The sequence below is a fragment of the Nesoenas mayeri genome (assembly GCF_963082525.1).
Source record: "Nesoenas mayeri genome assembly, contig: SCAFFOLD_102, whole genome shotgun sequence".
In the NCBI taxonomy this organism is placed as follows: domain Eukaryota; kingdom Metazoa; phylum Chordata; class Aves; order Columbiformes; family Columbidae; genus Nesoenas; species Nesoenas mayeri.
In genome coordinates this window covers 44,295-63,030 of record NW_027659954.1, presented here as the reverse complement: position 1 = coordinate 63,030, position 18,736 = coordinate 44,295, and the positions used below count along the sequence as shown (strand labels likewise).

At 59.5% G+C, this 18,736-nt stretch overlaps 2 protein-coding genes across 6 annotated transcripts; one reads left to right on the top strand and one right to left on the bottom strand.

The window, feature by feature from the left end:
- The first annotated feature begins 138 nt into the window (after positions 1-138).
- KAT5 (lysine acetyltransferase 5) lies at positions 139-15,051 on the top strand. 2 transcript variants are annotated; one of them, XM_080364687.1, is made up of 14 exons: positions 139-174; positions 263-329; positions 1,003-1,071; positions 2,467-2,597; positions 4,282-4,437; positions 5,951-6,031; positions 6,233-6,307; positions 7,010-7,258; positions 8,977-9,066; positions 10,338-10,478; positions 11,386-11,479; positions 12,699-12,858; positions 13,826-13,907; positions 14,805-15,051. In XM_080364687.1, the coding sequence occupies exons 1-14, from the start codon at positions 163-165 to the stop codon at positions 14,937-14,939; spliced, it is 1,542 nt and encodes a 513-aa protein (XP_080220813.1). In that variant the 5' UTR covers positions 139-162; the 3' UTR covers positions 14,940-15,051. The 2 variants fall into 2 exon arrangements, with proteins under 2 accessions (XP_080220813.1, XP_080220814.1); XM_080364688.1 differs by lacking the exon at positions 4,282-4,437.
- Positions 15,052-15,612: 561 nt separating this feature from the next.
- RNASEH2C (ribonuclease H2 subunit C) lies at positions 15,613-17,994 on the bottom strand. Of its 4 annotated transcripts, none has more exons than XM_080364690.1 (5): positions 17,904-17,994; positions 17,108-17,172; positions 16,409-16,509; positions 16,117-16,236; positions 15,613-15,754 (listed from the first exon to the last, which is right to left on the bottom strand). In XM_080364690.1, exons 1-5 carry the CDS (start codon positions 17,975-17,977, stop codon positions 15,710-15,712), a joined length of 405 nt encoding a protein of 134 aa, XP_080220816.1. In that variant the 5' UTR covers positions 17,978-17,994; the 3' UTR covers positions 15,613-15,709. The 4 variants fall into 4 exon arrangements, 2 of the variants coding, with proteins under 2 accessions (XP_080220816.1, XP_080220815.1); XM_080364689.1 differs by having other exon boundaries at positions 17,793-17,985; XR_013923567.1 differs by lacking the exons at positions 16,117-16,236; positions 16,409-16,509 and having other exon boundaries at positions 17,793-17,985.
- Positions 17,995-18,736: the final 742 nt, after the last annotated feature.

The following is an 18,736-nucleotide window of genomic DNA, read 5'->3' as shown; positions in this document are numbered from 1 at the left end:
AAGCGCCTCCGCCGATCCCACGTGACCGCCGGGAAGGCCCCGCCCCCTCGAGGGGAGGGGCGGGGAGCAGGGGAGGCGTGGCTTCGCCGCCTAGAAACCGGAAAAGGCGGGGTGGTGCGCACCGGAAGTGTGGCGCGCATCCCGGAAGAGAAGGCTGGGAAGATGGCGGAGGTGGTGAGTGGGGGGGAGTCCGGGGGGTTTTGGGGGGTCCCCATTGTCCCCACTGTCCCCGTGTCCATGACCGTGTCCCCGCGTCCCGCAGGGGGAGGTGTCCGAGGGCTGCCGCCTGCCCGTGCTGCGCCGTAACCAAGACAACGAGGATGAGTGGCGTGAGTGGGGCGGGGCCAGGGGGCCAGGGGGCGTGGCCTGGGGAGAGGGCGCGGGAAGGGAGGGGGCGTGGCCTGAGCAAAGGGGGCGTGGCCTGGGCAAAGGGGGCGTGGCCTGCGCGCATGGGCGGCAACTGGGTGATTAAGGGGAGGGGGCGTGGCTTAGGGGAGGGGGCGGGGATTGGAAGGGGCGTGGCCTGCGCGCAGGGGCGGGGCGGGAGGAAAGGGAGGGGGCGTGGTCAGTGCGCAGGGCGGGAAGCGGGGCGGGGCCTGAGTGCGGGGGGCGGGGCTTGGTCTGGCTGGGCGGGGCCTGTGGGGAGGGGCGGGGCGGGCGTAAAGGGAGGGGGAGTGGTCTGTGCGGGGCGGGGTTTGTCACGGGAGGGCGGGGCCTGAGCGTGGGGGGCGGGGCTTGTGCTGGCTGGGCGGGGCCTGTGGGGAGGGGCGGGGCCTGCGGGGGACGTTTGGGGACATTGGGGGGGGTTGGGGACATCGTGGGGGGGTTTGGGGACATCGTGGGGTTTGAGGACAGGGGGGGTGTGGCCATTGTCGGGGTCTGGTGGCATTTGGGGGGTTTGGGGGTGACTTTGGGGCCCTGGGTGGGTTGATGGGGACACGGGGGGGTTGGGGACATGGGGGTGTCCCCACGGGGGGGGTGGTGACACCGGTGTCCCCCCAGCGCTGGCCGAGATCCTGAGCGTGAAGGACATCAGCGGCAGGAAGCTGTTCTACGTGCACTACATCGACTGTGAGCGGGGGGACAATGGGGACATGGGGGGACAATGGGGGCACAGGGGACACTATGGACACTGGGGGACAATTGGGGCATAGGGGACACGGGGGACACAGGGGACACTATGGACACTGGGGGACAATGGGGGCATGGGGGACAATGGGGACACGGGGGACACAGGGGACTTTATGGACACAGGGGGACAATGGAGGCATAGGGGACAATGGGGACAATGGGGGCATAGGGGACAATGGGGACATGGGGGACAATAAGGACACCGAGGACATGGGGGACATTATGGACACTGGGGGACAATGGGGACACGGGGGACACAGGGGACACTATGGACACTGGGGACGTGGGGGGACATGGGGGACAATGGGGACATGGAGGGACACTATGGACAATGGGGACACGGGGGACAATGTGGGACATGGGGACACTGAGGGACACAGGGGACACTATGGACACTGGGGGACAATGGGGGCATAGAAGACATGGGGGACATGGGGACACTGAGGGACACCGAGGACATGGAGGACACAGGGGACAATGGGGACATGGGGGACACTATGGACACTGGGGGACAATGGGGGACATGGGGACACTGAGGGACACCGAGGACATGGGGGACACTATGGACACTGGCGGACAATGGGGGCATTGGGGACACGGGGGACACTATGGACACTGGGGGACAATGGGGGGACATGGGGACACTGGGGGACACTATGGACACTGGGGGACAAAGAGGACACCAAGGACATGGGGGACATGTGGGACAATGGGGACACAGGGAACACTATGGACACTGGGGGACAATGGGGGCATAGGGGACAATGGGGACACGGGAGGACAAGGGGACACTATGGACACTGGGGGACAATGGGGACATGGGGGGACACTATGGACAATGGGGACAATGGGGGCATAGGGGACAATGGGGACACGGGGGACAATGAGGACACCGAGGACATGGGGGACACTATGGACACTGGGAGACAATGGGGACACGGGGGACACAGGGGACATTATGGACACTGGGGACATGGGGGGGCATCGGGGACACCAAGGACATGGGGGACACGGGGGGACATGGGGACACTGAGGAACATTGAGGACATGGGGGACATGGGGGGACAATGGGGACATAGGGGGACAATGGGCTTCATGGGGGGACACAGGGGTGTCATTGTCACCCGTTGTCACCCGTTGTCACCCGTTGTCACCCGTTGTCCCCAGTCAACAAGCGGCTGGACGAGTGGGTGATGCAGGAGCTGGGAGGGGACACGGGGGACATGGGGGGACACAGGGGACAATGGGCTTCATGGGGGGACACGGGGGTGTTATGGGCTGACCCAGGGGTGTCATTGGCACCCATTGTCACCCGTTGTCACCCGTTGTCCCCAGTCAACAAGCGGCTGGACGAGTGGGTGACGCAGGAGCGGCTGGACCTGCAGCGGGTGCAGGGGCCGCGCAGGGAACCCCGAACCCCCGGCAAGAACGGGGGGTCCCGGCCCGGCTCCCCCGACAGGGACACGGTAACGGGACACGGGGACAATGGGGGGACAATGGGGGGACATGGGGATTGGGGGACAATGGGGGCACATGGGGACTGGGGGACAATGGGGGGACATGGGGACAATGGGGTCCTGGCCCGGCTCCCCCTACAGGGACACGGCAACAGGACATGGGGACAATGGGGGGACATGGGGATTGGGGGACAATGGGGGCACATGGGGACAATGGGGGGACATGGGGATTAGGGGACAATGGGGACAATGGGGGGACATGGGGATTAGGGGACAATGGGGGGACATGGGGACAATGGGGACAATGGGGACAAGAACGGGGGGTCCCGGCCCAGCTCCCCCGACAGGGACACGGTAACGGGACATGGGGACAATGGGGGACATGGGGATTGGGGGACAATGGGGGGACATGGGGACAATTGGGACAGGGGGACAATGGGGGGACATGGGGATTGGGGGACATTGGGGACAATGGGGGGACATGGGGACAATTGGGACAGGGGGACAATGGGGGGACATGGGGATTGGGGGACATTGGGGACAATGGGGGGACATGGGGACAATTGGGACAGGGCGACAATGCGGGGACATGGGGATTGGGGGACAATGGGGGGACATGGGGACAATGGGGGACAATGAGGGGACAAGGGGACAGTGGGGACAACGGGAGGGCTGGGGGACAATGGGAACAAGGGGACAATGGGGACAATGGGGACAACAGGGGGACAAGGGGACATTGGGGACAAGGGGACATTGGGGACAGTGGGAGGGCTGGGGGACAATGGGGGGGCAATGGGAACAAGGGGACAGTGGGGACAATGGGAACAAGGGGACAGTGGGGACAATGTGGGGACAATGTGGGGACAACGAGGACCTTGGGCTATGGGGGCACATGGGGACAACAGGGACATCATGGGGGACATGGGGACAGTTTGGGGACACGGAGGTAAGTGGGGACATTGGGGACACCTTGGTGACAGGGGGTGGCCCTGGGGGCCAGGAGGGGGGGGGACAGACACCCTTGTCACCTTGGGGACACCCCAGAGCCTTGGGGACACCCCGTGTCACCTTAGGGACATCTCACCCTGTTGGGGACATTTGGAGCCCTTGGGGACACCCCCAAACCTTTGGGGACACTCTTGTCACCTTGGGGACTTTGTCCCCATGGCCCCCAGTGTTCCCTTGGGGACACTCTTGTCACCTTGAGGACTCTGTCCCCATGTCCCCCCAGTGTCCCCTTGGGGACTTTGTCCCCATGTCCCCCAGTGTCACCTTGGGGACACTCTTGTCACCTTGAGGACTTTGTCCCCATGTCCCCCAGTGTCCCCTTGGGGACACTGTTGTCCCCATGGCCCCCAGTGTCCCCTTGGGGACTTTGTCCCCATGACCCCCAATGTCCCCTTGGGGACACTCTTGTCCCCATGTCGCCCAGTTGTCCCCTTGGGGACACTCTTGTCACCTTGGGGACTTTGTCCCCATGTCCCCCAGTGTCCCCTTGGGGACTTTGTCCCCATGGCCCCCGATGTCCCCTTGGGGACACTCTTGTCACCTTGGGGACTCTGTCCCCATGTCCCCCAGTGTCCCCTTGGGGACACTCTTGTCACCTTGGGGACTTTGTCCCCATGTCCCCCCAGTGTCCCCGTGTCCCCCCGATGTCCCCAATGTCCCCAATGTCCCCTCCTGTTTGGCGCAGAGGAAGAGCCAGGACGTGGCCACGACTCTGTCACCTCCAGGGCCACCACCGGTGTCACCTCCCGGGCCAGCGCCGGTGTCACCGGGGCCACCGCCGGGGACGGGGACGGGGACGCTGGTGCCGCTTCACGTCACCCTGCGCTGGCACCTGCCCACGGTAACGCCCGGCGCCACAGTGTCCCCAATGTCCCCAAGAGCCCACGAGTGTCCCCAAGGGTCCCCAGGTGTCTCCAATGTCCCCAAGAGTCCCCAAGAGCCCACAAGTGTCCCCAAGGGTCCCCAAAGTGTCTCCAATGTCCCCAGTGTCCCCAAGAGCCCCCAGGTGACCACAAGGGTCCCCAAAGTGTCTCCAATGTCCCCAGTGTCCCCAAGGGTCCCCAAGAGCCCCCAGGTGTCCCCAAGAGCCCACGAGTGTCCCCAAGAGCCCCAAGGTGTCCCCAATGTCCCCAACGTCCCCAGTGTCCCCAAGGGTCCCCAAGAGCCCCCAGGTGTCCCCAAGGGTCCCCAACTGTCCTCAAAGTGTCTCCAATGTCCCCAAGTGTCCCCAATGTCCCCAAAGTGTCTCCAATGTCCCCAGTGTCCGCAAGGGTTCCCAGTGTCCCCAAGAGCCCATGAGTGTCCCCAAGGGTCCCCAGGTGTCCCCAAGTGTCCCCAGAGTGTCTCCAATGTCCCTAAGAGTCCCCAAGAGCCCACAAGTGTCCCCAAGAGTCCCCAGAGTGTCCCCAAGGGTCCCCAAGAGCCCCCAGGTGTCCCCAAGAGCCCACGAGTGTCCCCAAGGGTCCCCAAGAGCCCCCAGGTGTCCCCAAGAGCCCACAAGTGTCCCCAAGGGTCCCCAAAGTGTCTCCAATGTCCCCAGGTGTCCTCAAGGGTTCCCAATGTCCCCAAGGGTCCCCAGTGTCCCCAATGTCCCCAAGAGCCCCCAGGTGACCACAAGGGTCCCCAAAGTGTCTCCAATGTCCCCAATGTCCCCAGTGTCCCCAAGGGTCCCCAAATTGTCTCCAATGTCCCCAAGAGCCCCCAGGTGTCCCCAAGGGTCCCCAAAGTGTCTCCAATGTCTCCAGGGGTCCTCAATGTCCCCAGGTGACCCCAAGTGTCCCCAAAGTGTCTCCAATGTCCCCAAGTGTCCCCAAGTGTCCCCAACGTCCCCAACGTCCCCAGTGTCCCCAAGGGTCCCCAAGAGCCCCAAGGTGTCTCCAAGGGTCCCCAAAGTGTCTCCAATGTCCCCAGGTGTCCCCAAGGGTTCCCAGTGTCCCCAAGAGCCCACAAGTGTCCCCAAGGGTCCCCAGGGTCCCCAAGACCCCCCAGGGGTCCCCAAGAGCCCACAAGTGTCCCCAAGGGTCCCCAGTGTCCCCAAGGGTCCCCAAAGTGTCTCCAATGTCCCCAGGTGTCCCCAAGGGTTCCCAGTGTCCCCAAGAGCCCCCAGATGTCCCCAGTGTCCCCAATGTCCCCAGCATGTCCTTGTCACCTTAATGGGAGGGAACTGGGAGCACTGGGATGAACTGGGGGGGACTGGGATGAACTGGGAGCACTGGGATGAACTGGGGGGGACTGGGAGGAACCGGGAGGAACTGGGAGGAACTGGGAGGAACTGGGAGGGATGGGGGGGCGGAACTGGGGAGGGACTGGTCCTTACTGGTCCTTACTGGTCCTTACTGGTGCCGTCCCCACAGAAGCGCAAGGTGGAGGTCGTGTCACCCGCCACCCCCGTCCCCACCCCCAGCGAGACGTCCCCGGCCGCCCTGTTCCCACAGGTGAGACCAGTACACGCCAGTATAAACCAGTATGTACCAGTATAGACCAGTACACACCAGTACCCAACCAGTACCCAACCAGTAACCCCCCCGGGGGGGTCCCCAATTTTAGGGGATGTCCCCGGGGGTCCCTATGGGGTGTCCCCATGCGGGGGTCCCCATGGAGGGGTCCATTTTGGGGTGCTGACCCCCCTTTCCCAGAACGGCTCCGCGCGCCGGGCGGCCGCCGCACAACCGGGACGGAAACGGAAATCAGCCTGTTTGGGGACAGATGAGGTGACACTGGGGACACTGGGGGGACTGGGGACACTGGGGGAACTGGGGACACTGGGGGGAACTGGGGACACTGGGGGAACTGGGGACACTGGGGGGAACTGGGGACACTGGGGGGATGGGGGGACTGGGGGGACTGGGAGCACTGGGGGGAACTGGGAGAGACTGGGGGGGACTGGAAGGGACTGGGGAGACTGAGGGGACTGGGAGGGACTGGGGGGACTGGGAGCACTGGGGGGGACTGGGAGAGACTGGGGGGACTGGGGACACCAGGGGGACTGGTGAGGAATGGGGACATTGGGGGCACTGGGAGCACTGGGAGGAACTGGGCGGGGACTGGGAAGGCAACTGGGAGCACTGGGGACACTGGGGGGAGTGGGGAGACTGGGGGGACTGGGAGAGACTGGGGGGACTGGAGGGGACAGGAGGGGAATGGGGACACTAGGGGCACTAGGAAGACTGGGAGGGACTGGGGACACTGCGGGGACTGGGAGGGATTGGGGAGACTGGGAGAACTGGGGGAGACTGGGAAGGGGACTGGGAGCACTGGGAGGGACTGGGAGCACTGGGAGCAATGGGAGCACTGGGGGCACTGGGAGCAATGGGAGCACTGGGAGGGACTGGGGTGGGGAAACTGAGGCACAGACCACAAAATCCACCCCGTCCAAGAGCTAAATGACCCAAAATCGCACTGTTTCACCCCAGGACTCTCAGGACTCGTCGGACGGGGCCCCCTCGGCCCCGCGCATGACGGGCAGCCTGGTGTCCGACCGCAGCCACGACGACATCGTGACGCGCATGAAGAACATCGAGTGCATCGAGCTGGGCCGGCACCGCCTCAAGCCCTGGTACTTCTCACCGTACCCGCAGGAGCTGACGGCGCTGCCCGTGCTCTACCTCTGCGAGTTCTGCCTCAAGTACGGGCACAGCCTGCGCTGCCTGCAGAGACACCTGGTGAGGCGCCCCAAAAACGCCAGAAACGGCCCCGAAAACGCGAGAAACGGCCCCGAAAATGGGGAGATAGACCCCAAAAACATCAGAAACGGCCCCGAAAACGTTAGAAACGGCCCCAAAACGTTAGAAACAGCCCCAAGAATGGGGAGATAGGCCCCAAAAACGTCAGAAACGGCCCCAAGAATGGGGAGATAGGACCCAAAAACGTGAGAAACTACCCCGAAAATGAGGAGATAGACCCCAAAAACATGAGAAGCGACCCCAAAAACGTGAGAAACGACCCCAAGAATGGAGAGATAGGGCCCAAAAACACGAGAAACGGCCCCAAAAACGCAAGAAACCGCCCCAAAAACATGAGAAACGACCCCAAATATGCAAGAAACGGCCCCGAAAACACAAGAAACAGCCCCAAAAACGTTAGAAACGGCCCCAAAAACGTTAGAAACGGCCCTAAGAATGGGGAGATAGGCACCGAGAATGGGTTTGTGATTGCACAAGTTTTACATGAAATACGGGCACAGGCTGAGGTGTCTATAGAGACACCTGGTGAGGCGCCCCCGAAACGCCAAAAACGGCCCCGAAAACGCGAGAAACGGCCCCGAAAACGTTAGAAACGGCCCCGATAATGGGGAGATAGACCCCAAAAACATCAGAAACGGCCCCGAAAACGTTAGAAACGGCCCCAAAAACGTCAGAAACAGCCCCAAGAATGGGGAGATAGGTCCCAAAAACATGAGAAACGGCCCCGAAAACGCGAGAAACGGCCCCAAAAACACAAGAAACAGCCCCAAAAACATGAGAAACGACCCCAAGAATGGGGAGATAGGACCCAAGAGTGGGATGATAGGCACTGAGAATGGGGAGATAGACCCCAAAAACGTGAGAAACGGCCCCAAAAACGCGAGAAACGGCCCCAAAAATGCGAGAAACGGCCCCGAAAACGTTAGAAACGGCCCCAAGAATGGGGAGATAGGACTCAAGAATGGGGAGATAGGTCCCAATCAGTTTGTGCTGAGGTGTCTGCGGAGGTTGAGGTGTCTGCGGAGACACCTGGCGAGGCGCCCTGGAAACGCCAAAAACGGCCCCAAAAACGCGAGAAACGGCCCCGAAAACGTTAGAAACGGCCCCAAAAACGTTAGAAACGGCCCCAAGAATGGGGAGATAGGGCCCAAGAATGGGGAGATAGACCCCAATAGGTTTGTGCTGAGGTGTCTGCAGAGACACCTGGTGAGACGCCCCCGGAACGCAAGAAACGGCCCCGAAAACGTGAGAAATGGCCCCGAAAACGTGAGAAACGGCCCCAAAAACGCGAGAAACGGCCCCAAAAACGTTAGAAACGGCCCCAAGAATGGGAAGATAGACCCCAAGAATGAGGAGATAGACCCCAAAAATGTGAGAAACGACCCCAAAAACGCCAAAAACGGCCCCGAAAACGCGAGAAACGGCCCCGAAAATGGGGAGATAGACCCCAAAAACGTCAGAAACGACCCCAAAAACGTCAGAAACGGCCCCGAAAACGTGAGGAACGGCCCCAAAAACGTGAGAAACGACCCCAAGAATGGGGAGATAGGACCCAAGAATGAGCCATTTCCCCCCCATTTTTAACCCTTTTAAACTCAATTTTCCTCCCATTTTTCCCTCCCGTTTCTTACCCATTTTTAACCCTTTTTAACCCATTTTTAACCAATTTCCCCCCATTTTGCCCCATTTTCCCACAGACCAAATGCGATTTGCGCCACCCCCCCGGCAACGAGATTTATCGCAAGGGCACCATCTCCTTCTTCGAGATCGACGGCCGCAAGAACAAGGTGGGACCCAAAAACCCCCCTTTTCACCCCAAAAATTCCCCACAAATTGGGGGAAATTGGGAAAATTTGGGCAAACCTGAAAAATTTGGAAAATTTTGAAGAATTTTGGGGAAATCTTGCAAATTTGGGAGAATTTGGAAAGTTCTGGAACGTTTTGCAAAACTTGGGAAATTTTGAAGAATTTGGGCAAATTTTGGAAATTTTGAAAACTATTTCCCAAAATTTCCAAAATTTCAAAATTTTTCCCAAAATTTCCAAAATTTTCCAAAAAATCCCCAAATTTCCAAAATTTCAATTTTTTCCCAAAATTTCAAAATTTTCCCCAAATTTCCAAAATTTAAAAAAATTTCCAAAAATTTCCAAAAAATTTCCAAAATTTCAAAACTTTTCAAAATTTCAAAAAATTTCCAAAATTTCCCAAACTTTCAAAATTTTCCCAACATTTCAAACATTGGAAATAATTTCCAAAATTTCCCCAAATTTCCAAATTTTCCCAAAACTTCAAAAATTTCCCAAAATTTCCCAAAATTTCCAAAATTTCAAAATTTTCCCAAATTTTCCCGAAATTTCCAAAATTTCCAAAAATTTCCACATTTTTAAATTTTTTTCCAAAATTCCCAAAATGTCCAAAATTTCCCAAAATTTCCAAAACTTCAAAATATTTCAAATTTTTTTCCAAAATTTCCAAAATTTCCCAAAATTTCCAAAATTTCAAATTTTTCCCAAAATTTAAAAAAATTTCAAAAATTTCCCCAAATTTCCAAAATTTTTCCAAAATTTCAAAATTTTCCCAAAATTTCAAAAAATTCCCCAAATTTCCCAAAATTTCTAAAATTTCCAAAATTTCCAAAATTTTTCCAAAAATTTCAAAATTTTCCCAAAACTTCCAAAATTTCCAAAAATTTCCAAAAATTTCAAAATTTTCCCAAAATTTCTAAAATTTTCCAAAATTTCAAAAATTTCAAAAAAATTTCCAGAATTTCCCCAAATTTCCAAAATTTCCCCAAATTTCCCAAATTTTCCAAAATTTCAAAATTTTCCAAAAATTTCCAAAAATTTCCAAAAATTGCACAATTTTCCCAAAATTTCCCAAAATTTCCCGAATTTCCAAAATTTCCAAAAATTTCCAAAAATTTCAAACAATTTCCAAAATTTCCAAAAATTTCCAAAATGTCCCAAATTTTCCCCAAATGTCCCAAACTTTGCCAAGTTTCCCAAGTGTCGCTGTATTGAAATGTCCCAATTGGCCCCGTTTTGTGCCCTTTTGGCAGAGCTACTCTCAGAACCTGTGTCTGCTGGCCAAGTGCTTCCTGGACCACAAGACCCTGTACTACGACACCGACCCCTTTCTGTTCTACGTCATGACCGAGTACGACCCCAAGGGCTTCCACATCGTCGGCTACTTCTCCAAGGTCCTTTGGGGCCAAATTCTGGCCAGTTTGGGGCAAATTCCAGCAGGTTTGGGGCTTTGGGGGTGAATTCTGGTGGGTTTGGGGCCTCTGGGGCACGTTGGGGCTTTGGGGGTTTCATTGAGGGTTTGGGGCTTTGGGGAGTAAAAATGGGGTTGAAATGGGGTAGAAATGGGGGAAACGGGTTAAAAAGGGGGGAAAATGGGGGTAAAAAGGGGGGAAATGGGTTAATAAAGGGGGAAATGGGGGGAAATGGGGGGAAATGGGTTAATAAAGGGGGGAAATGGGGGGGAAATGGGGGGAAATGGGTTAATAAAGGGGGAAAATGGGGGGGAAATGGGGGAAGATGGGTAAGAAAAGGGGTCAAAATGGGTTAAAAAAGGGGGAAAATGGGGGGAAAATGGGGGGAAAATGGGGGAAATTAGTAAGAAAAGGGGTTAAAATGGGTTAGAAATGGGGGGAAATGGGTTAAAAAAAGGGGAAATGGGTTAAAATGGGGGAAAATGGGGGAAAATGGGTAAGAAAAGGGGTCAAAAAGGGTTAAAAATGGGGGGAAATAGGGGGAAAATGGGTAAGAAAAGGGGTCAAAATGGGTTAAAAAGGGGGAAATGGGTTAAAAGGGGGGGAAATGGGTAAGAAATGGGGTCAAAATGGGTTAAAAATGGGGGTTTTGGGGACCCCCCCCAAATTTTGGGGACCACCCCCTGAATTTTGGGGTCCCCTCCTATTTTGGACCCCCCCCCAAGACATGGTATCACCCGATGATCTCAATGGGGCTTTGGTGCTTCATTGAGGGATTTGGGGGCAATTTGGGGGTTTTTAGGGGGTTTTTTTGGAGTCGGGGGGTTTTTGGGGACCCCCAAGCCAAATTTTGGGGTGTCCCCCCCCAATAACGTGTCCCCCCCCCCAGGAAAAGGAGTCGACGGAGGATTACAACGTGGCGTGTATCCTGACGCTCCCCCCGTACCAGCGCCGGGGCTACGGGAAACTCCTCATTGAATTCAGTGCGTGAACCCCCAAAAACCCCCTGAAACCCCCCAAAATTTACCCCTGAACCCCAAAAACACCCCCTACCCCCCCCCTCATCCATCCATCCCCCAAAAAGGGGGAAAAAGGGGGGAAAAGGGGGGGTGGGGTGACCCCAAAACAGCACAGAATGACCCCAAAAATCAACCTGGGCGGGTAAAGACCCCCCCCCCAAAATACACCGGGGGACCCCAAAATGCCTCAAATTGACCCCAAAATGCACTGGGGGGGTGGGGGGGACCCCATGTTAAAACTGGGGGGTCAAAAGGTCCCCGGGGAAGGGAACCCCCCTGATACCCCCAAATAATCCCCCAAAGGGAACCCCATTGGTCCCGCCCCCCTCGCTGGCCACGCCCCCCAATGGCTCCACCCCCATTGGCCCTGCCCCCAGTTGGCTCCACCCCCATTGGCCCCGCCCCCTATAGGTCTCCACCTCCTTTCCTCCAATCCCCCATTGGCTCCTCCTCCTCTGGCTCCACCCCCCATTGGCTCCACCCCCATTGGCCCCGCCCCCTTGTCTCCGCCCCACATTGACTCCACCCCACCTTCCCCCTCCCCCGCATTGGCCCTGCCCACCTCTGGCTCCACCCTCTTGTCTCCACCCCCCCCTTTGACCCCGCCCCCCCGGCCCTGCCACAGTTTGGCCCCGCCCCATTGGCTCTTCCCCACGCTGACCCCGCCCCCTTAGCCTCGCTCTGACTCCGCCCCTACTAGCCCCGGCCCTCGCTGGCCCCGCCCCTAGTGGCTCCACCCTCCCCACCTACTCCACCCCATTGGACCCAGCCCTCTTGGCTCCAGCCCTGCTGACCACGCCCCCCCGGCCCTCGTTAGCTCCGCCCCTCGCTGACCCCGCCCCCTTGGCCTCGCTCTGACCCCGCCCCTACTAGCCCCGCCCCTCGCTGACCCTTCCCCTGGTGGCTCCACCCCCTCGCCCCCCCACTGACCCTGCCCCTGTTTGACCCCGCCCCCCTGGCCCTGCCCCTGCTGACCCCGCCCCCTTGGCCTCGCTCTGGCCCCGCCCCTACTAGCCCCGCCCCTCACTGACCCTTCCCCTGGTGGCTCCACCCCCCCCCCCACTGACCCTGCCCCAGTTTGACCCCGCCCCACTTAGCTCCACCTCCCGCTGACCCTGCCCCCTATGGCCCCGCCTCCTATGGCTCCGCCCCCTTCTGACCCCGCCCCCTGGCCCCGCCCCAGGCTACGAGCTGTCCAAGGTGGAGGGCAAGACGGGGACCCCCGAGAAGCCGCTGTCGGACCTGGGGCTCCTGAGCTACCGCAGCTACTGGTCCCAAACCATCCTGGAGATCCTCATGGGGCTCAAGGCCGAGGGGGGGGAACGGCCCCAGATCACCATCAAGTAAGCCACGCCCCCCTGAGACACGCCCACCCAATGGGACACGCCCCCTGGACCACCCCCCCCCCCCCAGGGTCCCCTGGGTCCCCCCCCAAACTCCTGGGTCCCTCCCAAGGGGTGTTCTATGAGCGGCATGCAGCTCTTGGCCCCGCCCACCTTGTCATAAGCTCCACCCACAAGTCTGAGGCTCCATCCCCTTGCAGGAGGCTCCGCCCTCTTCCTATTCTCCACACCCCCCCCACTACCAGTCCCCCCCCAAATCCTCCATTGGTGGTTCAATGAGCGCAATGCTGCTCTTGGCCCCGCCCACCTTGGTGGAAGCTCCACCCACAAGCCTGAGGATCCACCCCCTTGCAGGAGGCTCCGCCCCCTCCCTATTCTCCACCCACACCCCCCACCGGTCTCCCCCAATATCCCCCATTGGTTGTTCAATGAGCACAATGCTGCTCTTGGCCCCGCCCACCTTGGCATAAGCTCCACCCACAAGCCTGAGGCTCCACCCCCTTGCAGGAGGCTCCGCCCCCCCCCATTCTCCACCCACACCCCCACCGGTCTCCCCCAAAATCCCCCATTGGTTGTTCAATGAGCGCGATGCTGCTCTTGGCCCCGCCCACTCCCATGAAGCTCCACCCCCTTCCACGAAGCTCCACCCACTCACTAAACACCACCCTTTACTTTCCCCATATTAGGTAAACACTTCTTAGCCCCGCCCCCTTCAGGCCCCGCCCACTCCCCAGTCAAAGGCTCCACCCCCTCTTTAACCAATAGCCTTAGGCCCCGCCCAGCCAGCGTTAAGCCCCGCCCCTTCTCCCCGAGGCCACACCCCCTCCCTTCACCCTTGGAGCTGCAGGGGGAAGTTGGGGCGGGGTCGGAGGGGTGTGGGCGGGGCTAAGGGGTGTGGGCGGGGCTAATGGGTGGGTGGGCGTGGTCAAGGTGGCCCCGCCCCCCAGTGCAGCCCCTCCCCCACCAGTGAGATCAGCGAGATAACGAGTATCAAGAAGGAGGACGTGATATCGACCCTGCAGTACCTCAACCTCATCAACTACTACAAGGTGCCGCACGCCGGGGTCCCTCCCGAACTCCTGGGTCCCCTCCTGAACTCCTGGGTCCCCCCCGCACTCCTGGGTCCCCTCCTGAACTCCTGGGTCCCCTCTTGAACTCCTGGGTCCCCTCTTGAACTCCTGGGTCCCTCCCAACCTCTTGGATTTTCCCCCAAAATTACTGGGTCCCTCCCGAACTCCTGGGTCCCTCCCGAACTCCTGGGTCCCCCTCGGAACTCCTGGGTCCCCCCTGGAACTCTTAGGTCCCCCCCGAACTCCTGGGTCCCCTCCCAACCTCTTGGATTTCCCCCCAAATTACTGGGTCCCTCCTGAACTCTGGGGTCCCCTCCCAAAGTCCTGGGTCCCCCCGAACTCCTCGGTCCCCTCCCAACCTCTTGGATTTCCCCCTGAATTCCTGTGTCCCTCTCGAACTCCTGGGTCCCCCCCCGAACTCCTGGGTCCCTCCCAAACTCTGGGTCCCCTCCCGACCTCCTGGGTTCCCCTCCGACCTCCCGGGTCCCTCCCGAACTCCTGGGTCCCCCCGAACTCCTGGGTCCCTCCCTGAACTCCTGGGTCCCTCCCAACCTCTTGGATTTCCCCCCCAAACTCCTGGGTCCCTCCTGAACTCCTGGGTCCCTCCTGAACTCCTGGGCCCCCCTGAACTTCTGGGTCCCCCCCCGAACTCCTGGGTCCCCCCCAACCTCTTGGATTTTCCCCCAAAATTCCTGGGTCTCCCCCGAACTCCTGGGTCCCTCCTGAACTCCTGGGTCCCTCCCAACCTCTTGGATTTCCCCCTGAATTCCTGGGTCCCACCCAAACTCTGTGTCCCCCCCCGACCTCCTGGGTCCCTACCCGACCTCCTGGGTCCCCCCCCGAGCTCCTGGGTCCCCCGGACGCCGGGGTCCGCAGGGGCAGTACATCCTGACGCTGTCGGAGGACATCGTGGAGGGCCACGAGCGCGCCATGCTCAAGCGCGTCCTGCGCATCGACGCCAAGTGTCTGCACTTCACCCCCAAGGACTGGAGCAAGCGGGGCAAGTGGTGAGGCCACGCCCACCCCGGCCACGCCCACCCATGCCACGCCCACCCTGGCCACGTACACCGGCCACACCCCCTCGTTACCCCATTGATAATTAATTAAACACTTGTCACTTGTTTCTGGTCTCCAGCTGCTGTTATAGAAAGGGGTGGGGGAATGGGGGCTTTTTTGGCTCCGCCCCCAAGGGGGCGGGGCTTTTGCTGGCTCCACCCTAAGGGGGCAGAGCCTTTGATGTGTCCACATCCATAGGGGGGCGGGGCCTTTGCTGGCTCCACCCCTTTGGGGCGGGGCCTTTGCTGCCTCCACACCCAAAGGGGGGGGGGGCTTTTTCTGGCTCCACCCCTTGGGGGCGGAGCTTTTGCTGATTCCACCCCCAAAGGGGCAGAGCCTTTGCTGGCTCCACCCCCCTTGGGTGGAGCCTTTGATGTGTCCACATCTATAGGGGGGTGGAGCCTTTGATGTGTCCACGTCCATTGGGGGGCGGGGCTTTGCATGGAGGGCGTGGTCTGTCCCAGCCCCACCCCCTCAGCTGATGCAGCGTCAGTGCCAAATGGAGGGAACAGGGAAATGAGGCCACGCCCACCTCGTGGCCACGCCCATCATGGCCACGCCCATGGTGGCCACGCCCACTCAGGCCACACCCCTCTAATTACCCCACCTTTTATAATTAAACTTCATCACCTTTTTTATCACCTTTATATAAAAAAACTGTGGGAGTGGAGCTTGTGTTGGCTCCGCCCCCAAAGGGGTGGGGCTTCCTTTGTGGGTGTGGTCTCTCAAGGCTCCGCCTCCTCGTCATCATCTGTCACCGGGGCGTGAATCTGGGGGGAGGGGAGAGAGAGTGAGGGGGGACCCAGGCGTCCAGGACCCCCAAATGTCCCCCCCAAAGTGGACCCAGGCATCCGGGAACCCCAAGTGAGCACCCTGGAACCCTCCACCAAAGTGGACCCAGGCGTCCGGGACCCCTAAATGTCCCCCCCAAAGTGGACCCAGGCATCCGGGCCCCCCAAGTTTCCCCCGCCAAGAGGGGGACCCAGGCATCTGGGACCCCTAAATGTCCCCCCCAAAGTGGACCCAGGCATCCGGGACCCCTAAATGTCCCCCCCAGAATGGACCCAGGCATCCGGGACCCCTAAACGCCCCCCACCAAAGTGGACCCAGGCGTCTGGGTCCCCCAACTCACCCCCGCGGCCACCGGGCCCCACTGCAGCGCCAGCGCCAGCCCCACATTGGGGGAGGGGACGGTGTCCGCCCCCCAATCGGTGACACAGTCGAACGTCCCCGTCACCGTGACCCACGGATCCTGTGGGGGGGTGGGGGTCAGGCCACGCCCCCCCGCTCCGCCCCATAGTGGGGGGGGAGGGGCCTCACCTGGGGGTCGCCCCATGGCTCCGCCCCATAGCAGGGGGGGAGGAGCCTCACTTGGGGGTCACTCCTTGGCTCCGCCCCATAGCGGGGAGGGGGAGGGGCCTCACCTGGGGGTCGCCCCCCGCCCGCAGCACCAGCCCCCGGAATCCGTGGGGCAGCGGCAGCTCCCGGCCCCCCAAGCGCCGCCCCCGGAACGAGGCCCAGAGATCTGGGGGGGGGAGGAGGAGAAAAGATGGGGTCAGTGACCCACAGATGCCCCATAGGGACCCACAACTGCCCCATAGAGACCCCCCAGCCCCACATTGACCCCCCCTCAAGCTGCCCCCCAAACGCTTCCAGCCCCACATGGACCCTCTAAACACCCCCAGCCCCATATTTCCCCCCCAGCCCCACATCATTAACCCCCCAGATCCACATTAACCCCATAACCGCCCCCCCAGCCCCATATTGGCCCCTCAACCCACCCCCCAATTCCCTTCCAATCCCCCCGAGCGCCTGGGTTCCTCCCCGAACTCCTGGGTCCCTCCCGGACGCCTGGGTCCCTCTTCAATGCCTGGGTCCCCCCCACACTCCTGGGTCCCCCCCCCGAACTCCTGAGTCCCTCCCGAACTCCTGGGTCCCTCCCCGAACTCCTGGGTCCCTCCCCGAACTCCTGGGTCCCTCCCCGAACTCCTGGGTCCCCCCTGAACTCCTGGGTCCCTCCCCGAACTCCTGGGTCCCTCCCAGACGCCTGGGTCCCTCCCGAATTCCTGGGTCCTCCCGGACGCCTGGGACCCCCCGAACTCCTGGGTCCCCCATGAACTCACCCCCATTCTCCTCCACTGGTTCCCCCATGAACTTGTCCACAGGCGCAGCCCCATTGAACTCGATCCTGCAGGCGGGAGCCTCGTTAACTCCCTTAATTAACCCCATTAATTAACCCCGTTGTTCCATTCCCACCAACATGGCAGCGGCTGCCCCATGAACGTTCACCCCATTAATTACCCCCATTAATTAACCCCATTAATTAACCTCATTGCTTCCATCCCATTCCTACTGACACAGCAGCAGTTACCCCATGACCATTAACCCCATTAACTAACCCCATTAATTAACTCCATTAATTAACCCCATTGTTCCCGTCCTCACCTACACAGCAGTGACTGCCTCATGAACATCGACCCCATTAACCCCATTATTAATTAACCCCATTAATTAACCCCGTTATTCCCGTTTCTCACCGACCATGAACACTTATTAACCCCCTCATTAACCCCTTATTAACCCCATTAATTAACCCCATTAATTAACCCCCTTGTTCCCGTTCTCACCAGCACGGACCCGCTGCCCCAATAACGCTCATTAACCCCATTATTAAGCCAATTAACCCCATTAATTAACCCCATTGTTCCCATTCTCACCAGCACGGACCCGCTGCCTCATGAACACTCATTAGCCCCATTATTAAGCCAATTAACCCCCTTAATTAACGCCGTTATCCCCGTTTCTCACCGGCACGGAGCCGCTGCCTCACGAACACTCATTAAGGCGGCTCTGAAGCCCATTGGGGCGGTAATTAAGGCCATTAACGCGGTTAATTAGCGCGGCCGCCCCGTTTCTCACCGACACGGCAGCAGCTGCAGCCGCAAACGCGGGAGCTGCGGAGCCCCCGAGCGGAGCCGCGTCCCGCCCGCCATCTTGGCCACGCCGGAAGTGACGCATGCACGTCGGCGGAAAGGGGCGGGGAGACGGGGTGGGGATGGGCGGGGTGGTGAGGGGGGGCGGGGACTGGAGGGACCATAGAGATCGAAGAGAAACCATAGAGACTAAAGAGAACGTATAGACACCCCATAGGCACAATGTACCCCATTAATGTCCCCAATGTCCCCATATCCCCCCACATCCCCATGTCCCCCCATGTCCCCCCATGTCCCCCCATGTCCCCATGTCCCCCCATATCCCACATATCCCTCATATCCCCCCATATCCCCCATGTCCCCATATCCCCCCATGTCCCCAATGTCCCCATGTCCCCCCATATCCCCCCATCAATGTTCCCCCATTAATGTCCCCATGTCCCCATATCCCCCCATGTCCCCATATCCCCCATGTCCCCCATATCCCCCCATCAATGTCCCCCCATTAATGTCCCCATATCCCCTCATGTGTCCCCATATCCCCCCATATCCCCTATGTCTCCATATCCCCCAATGTCCCCCATGTCTCCATGTCCCTCTATGTCCCCCATGTCCCCCATATCCCCCCATTAATGTCCCCATGTCCCCCATATCCCCCTATATCCCCCCATGTCCCCATATCCCCATCTCCCCCCATATCCCCATGTCCCCCCATGTCCCCATGTCCCCCATATCCCCCCATTAATGTCCCCATATCCCCCAATGTCCCCCATGTCCCCATGTCCCCATATCCCCCCATATCCCCTCATGTCCCCCATG

Coding starts and splice junctions, on each gene's coding strand:
- KAT5 (XM_080364687.1), top strand. Junction 6,308..7,009: donor CCTGTTTGGGGACAGATGAG/GTGACACTGGGG, acceptor GTTTCACCCCAG/GACTCTCAGGACTCGTCGGA. Junction 13,908..14,804: donor ACCTCATCAACTACTACAAG/GTGCCGCACGCC, acceptor CGGGGTCCGCAG/GGGCAGTACATCCTGACGCT.
- RNASEH2C (XM_080364690.1), bottom strand. CDS start 17,977: ATGGCGGGCGGGACGCGGCTCCGCTCGGGGGCTCCGCAGCTCCCGCGT. Junction 17,173..17,903: donor CTGCAGCTGCTGCCGTGTCG/GTGAGAAACGGG, acceptor TCCCGCCTGCAG/GATCGAGTTCAATGGGGCTG. Junction 16,237..16,408: donor GGGCGGGGGGCGACCCCCAG/GTGAGGCCCCTC, acceptor ACCCCCCCACAG/GATCCGTGGGTCACGGTGAC.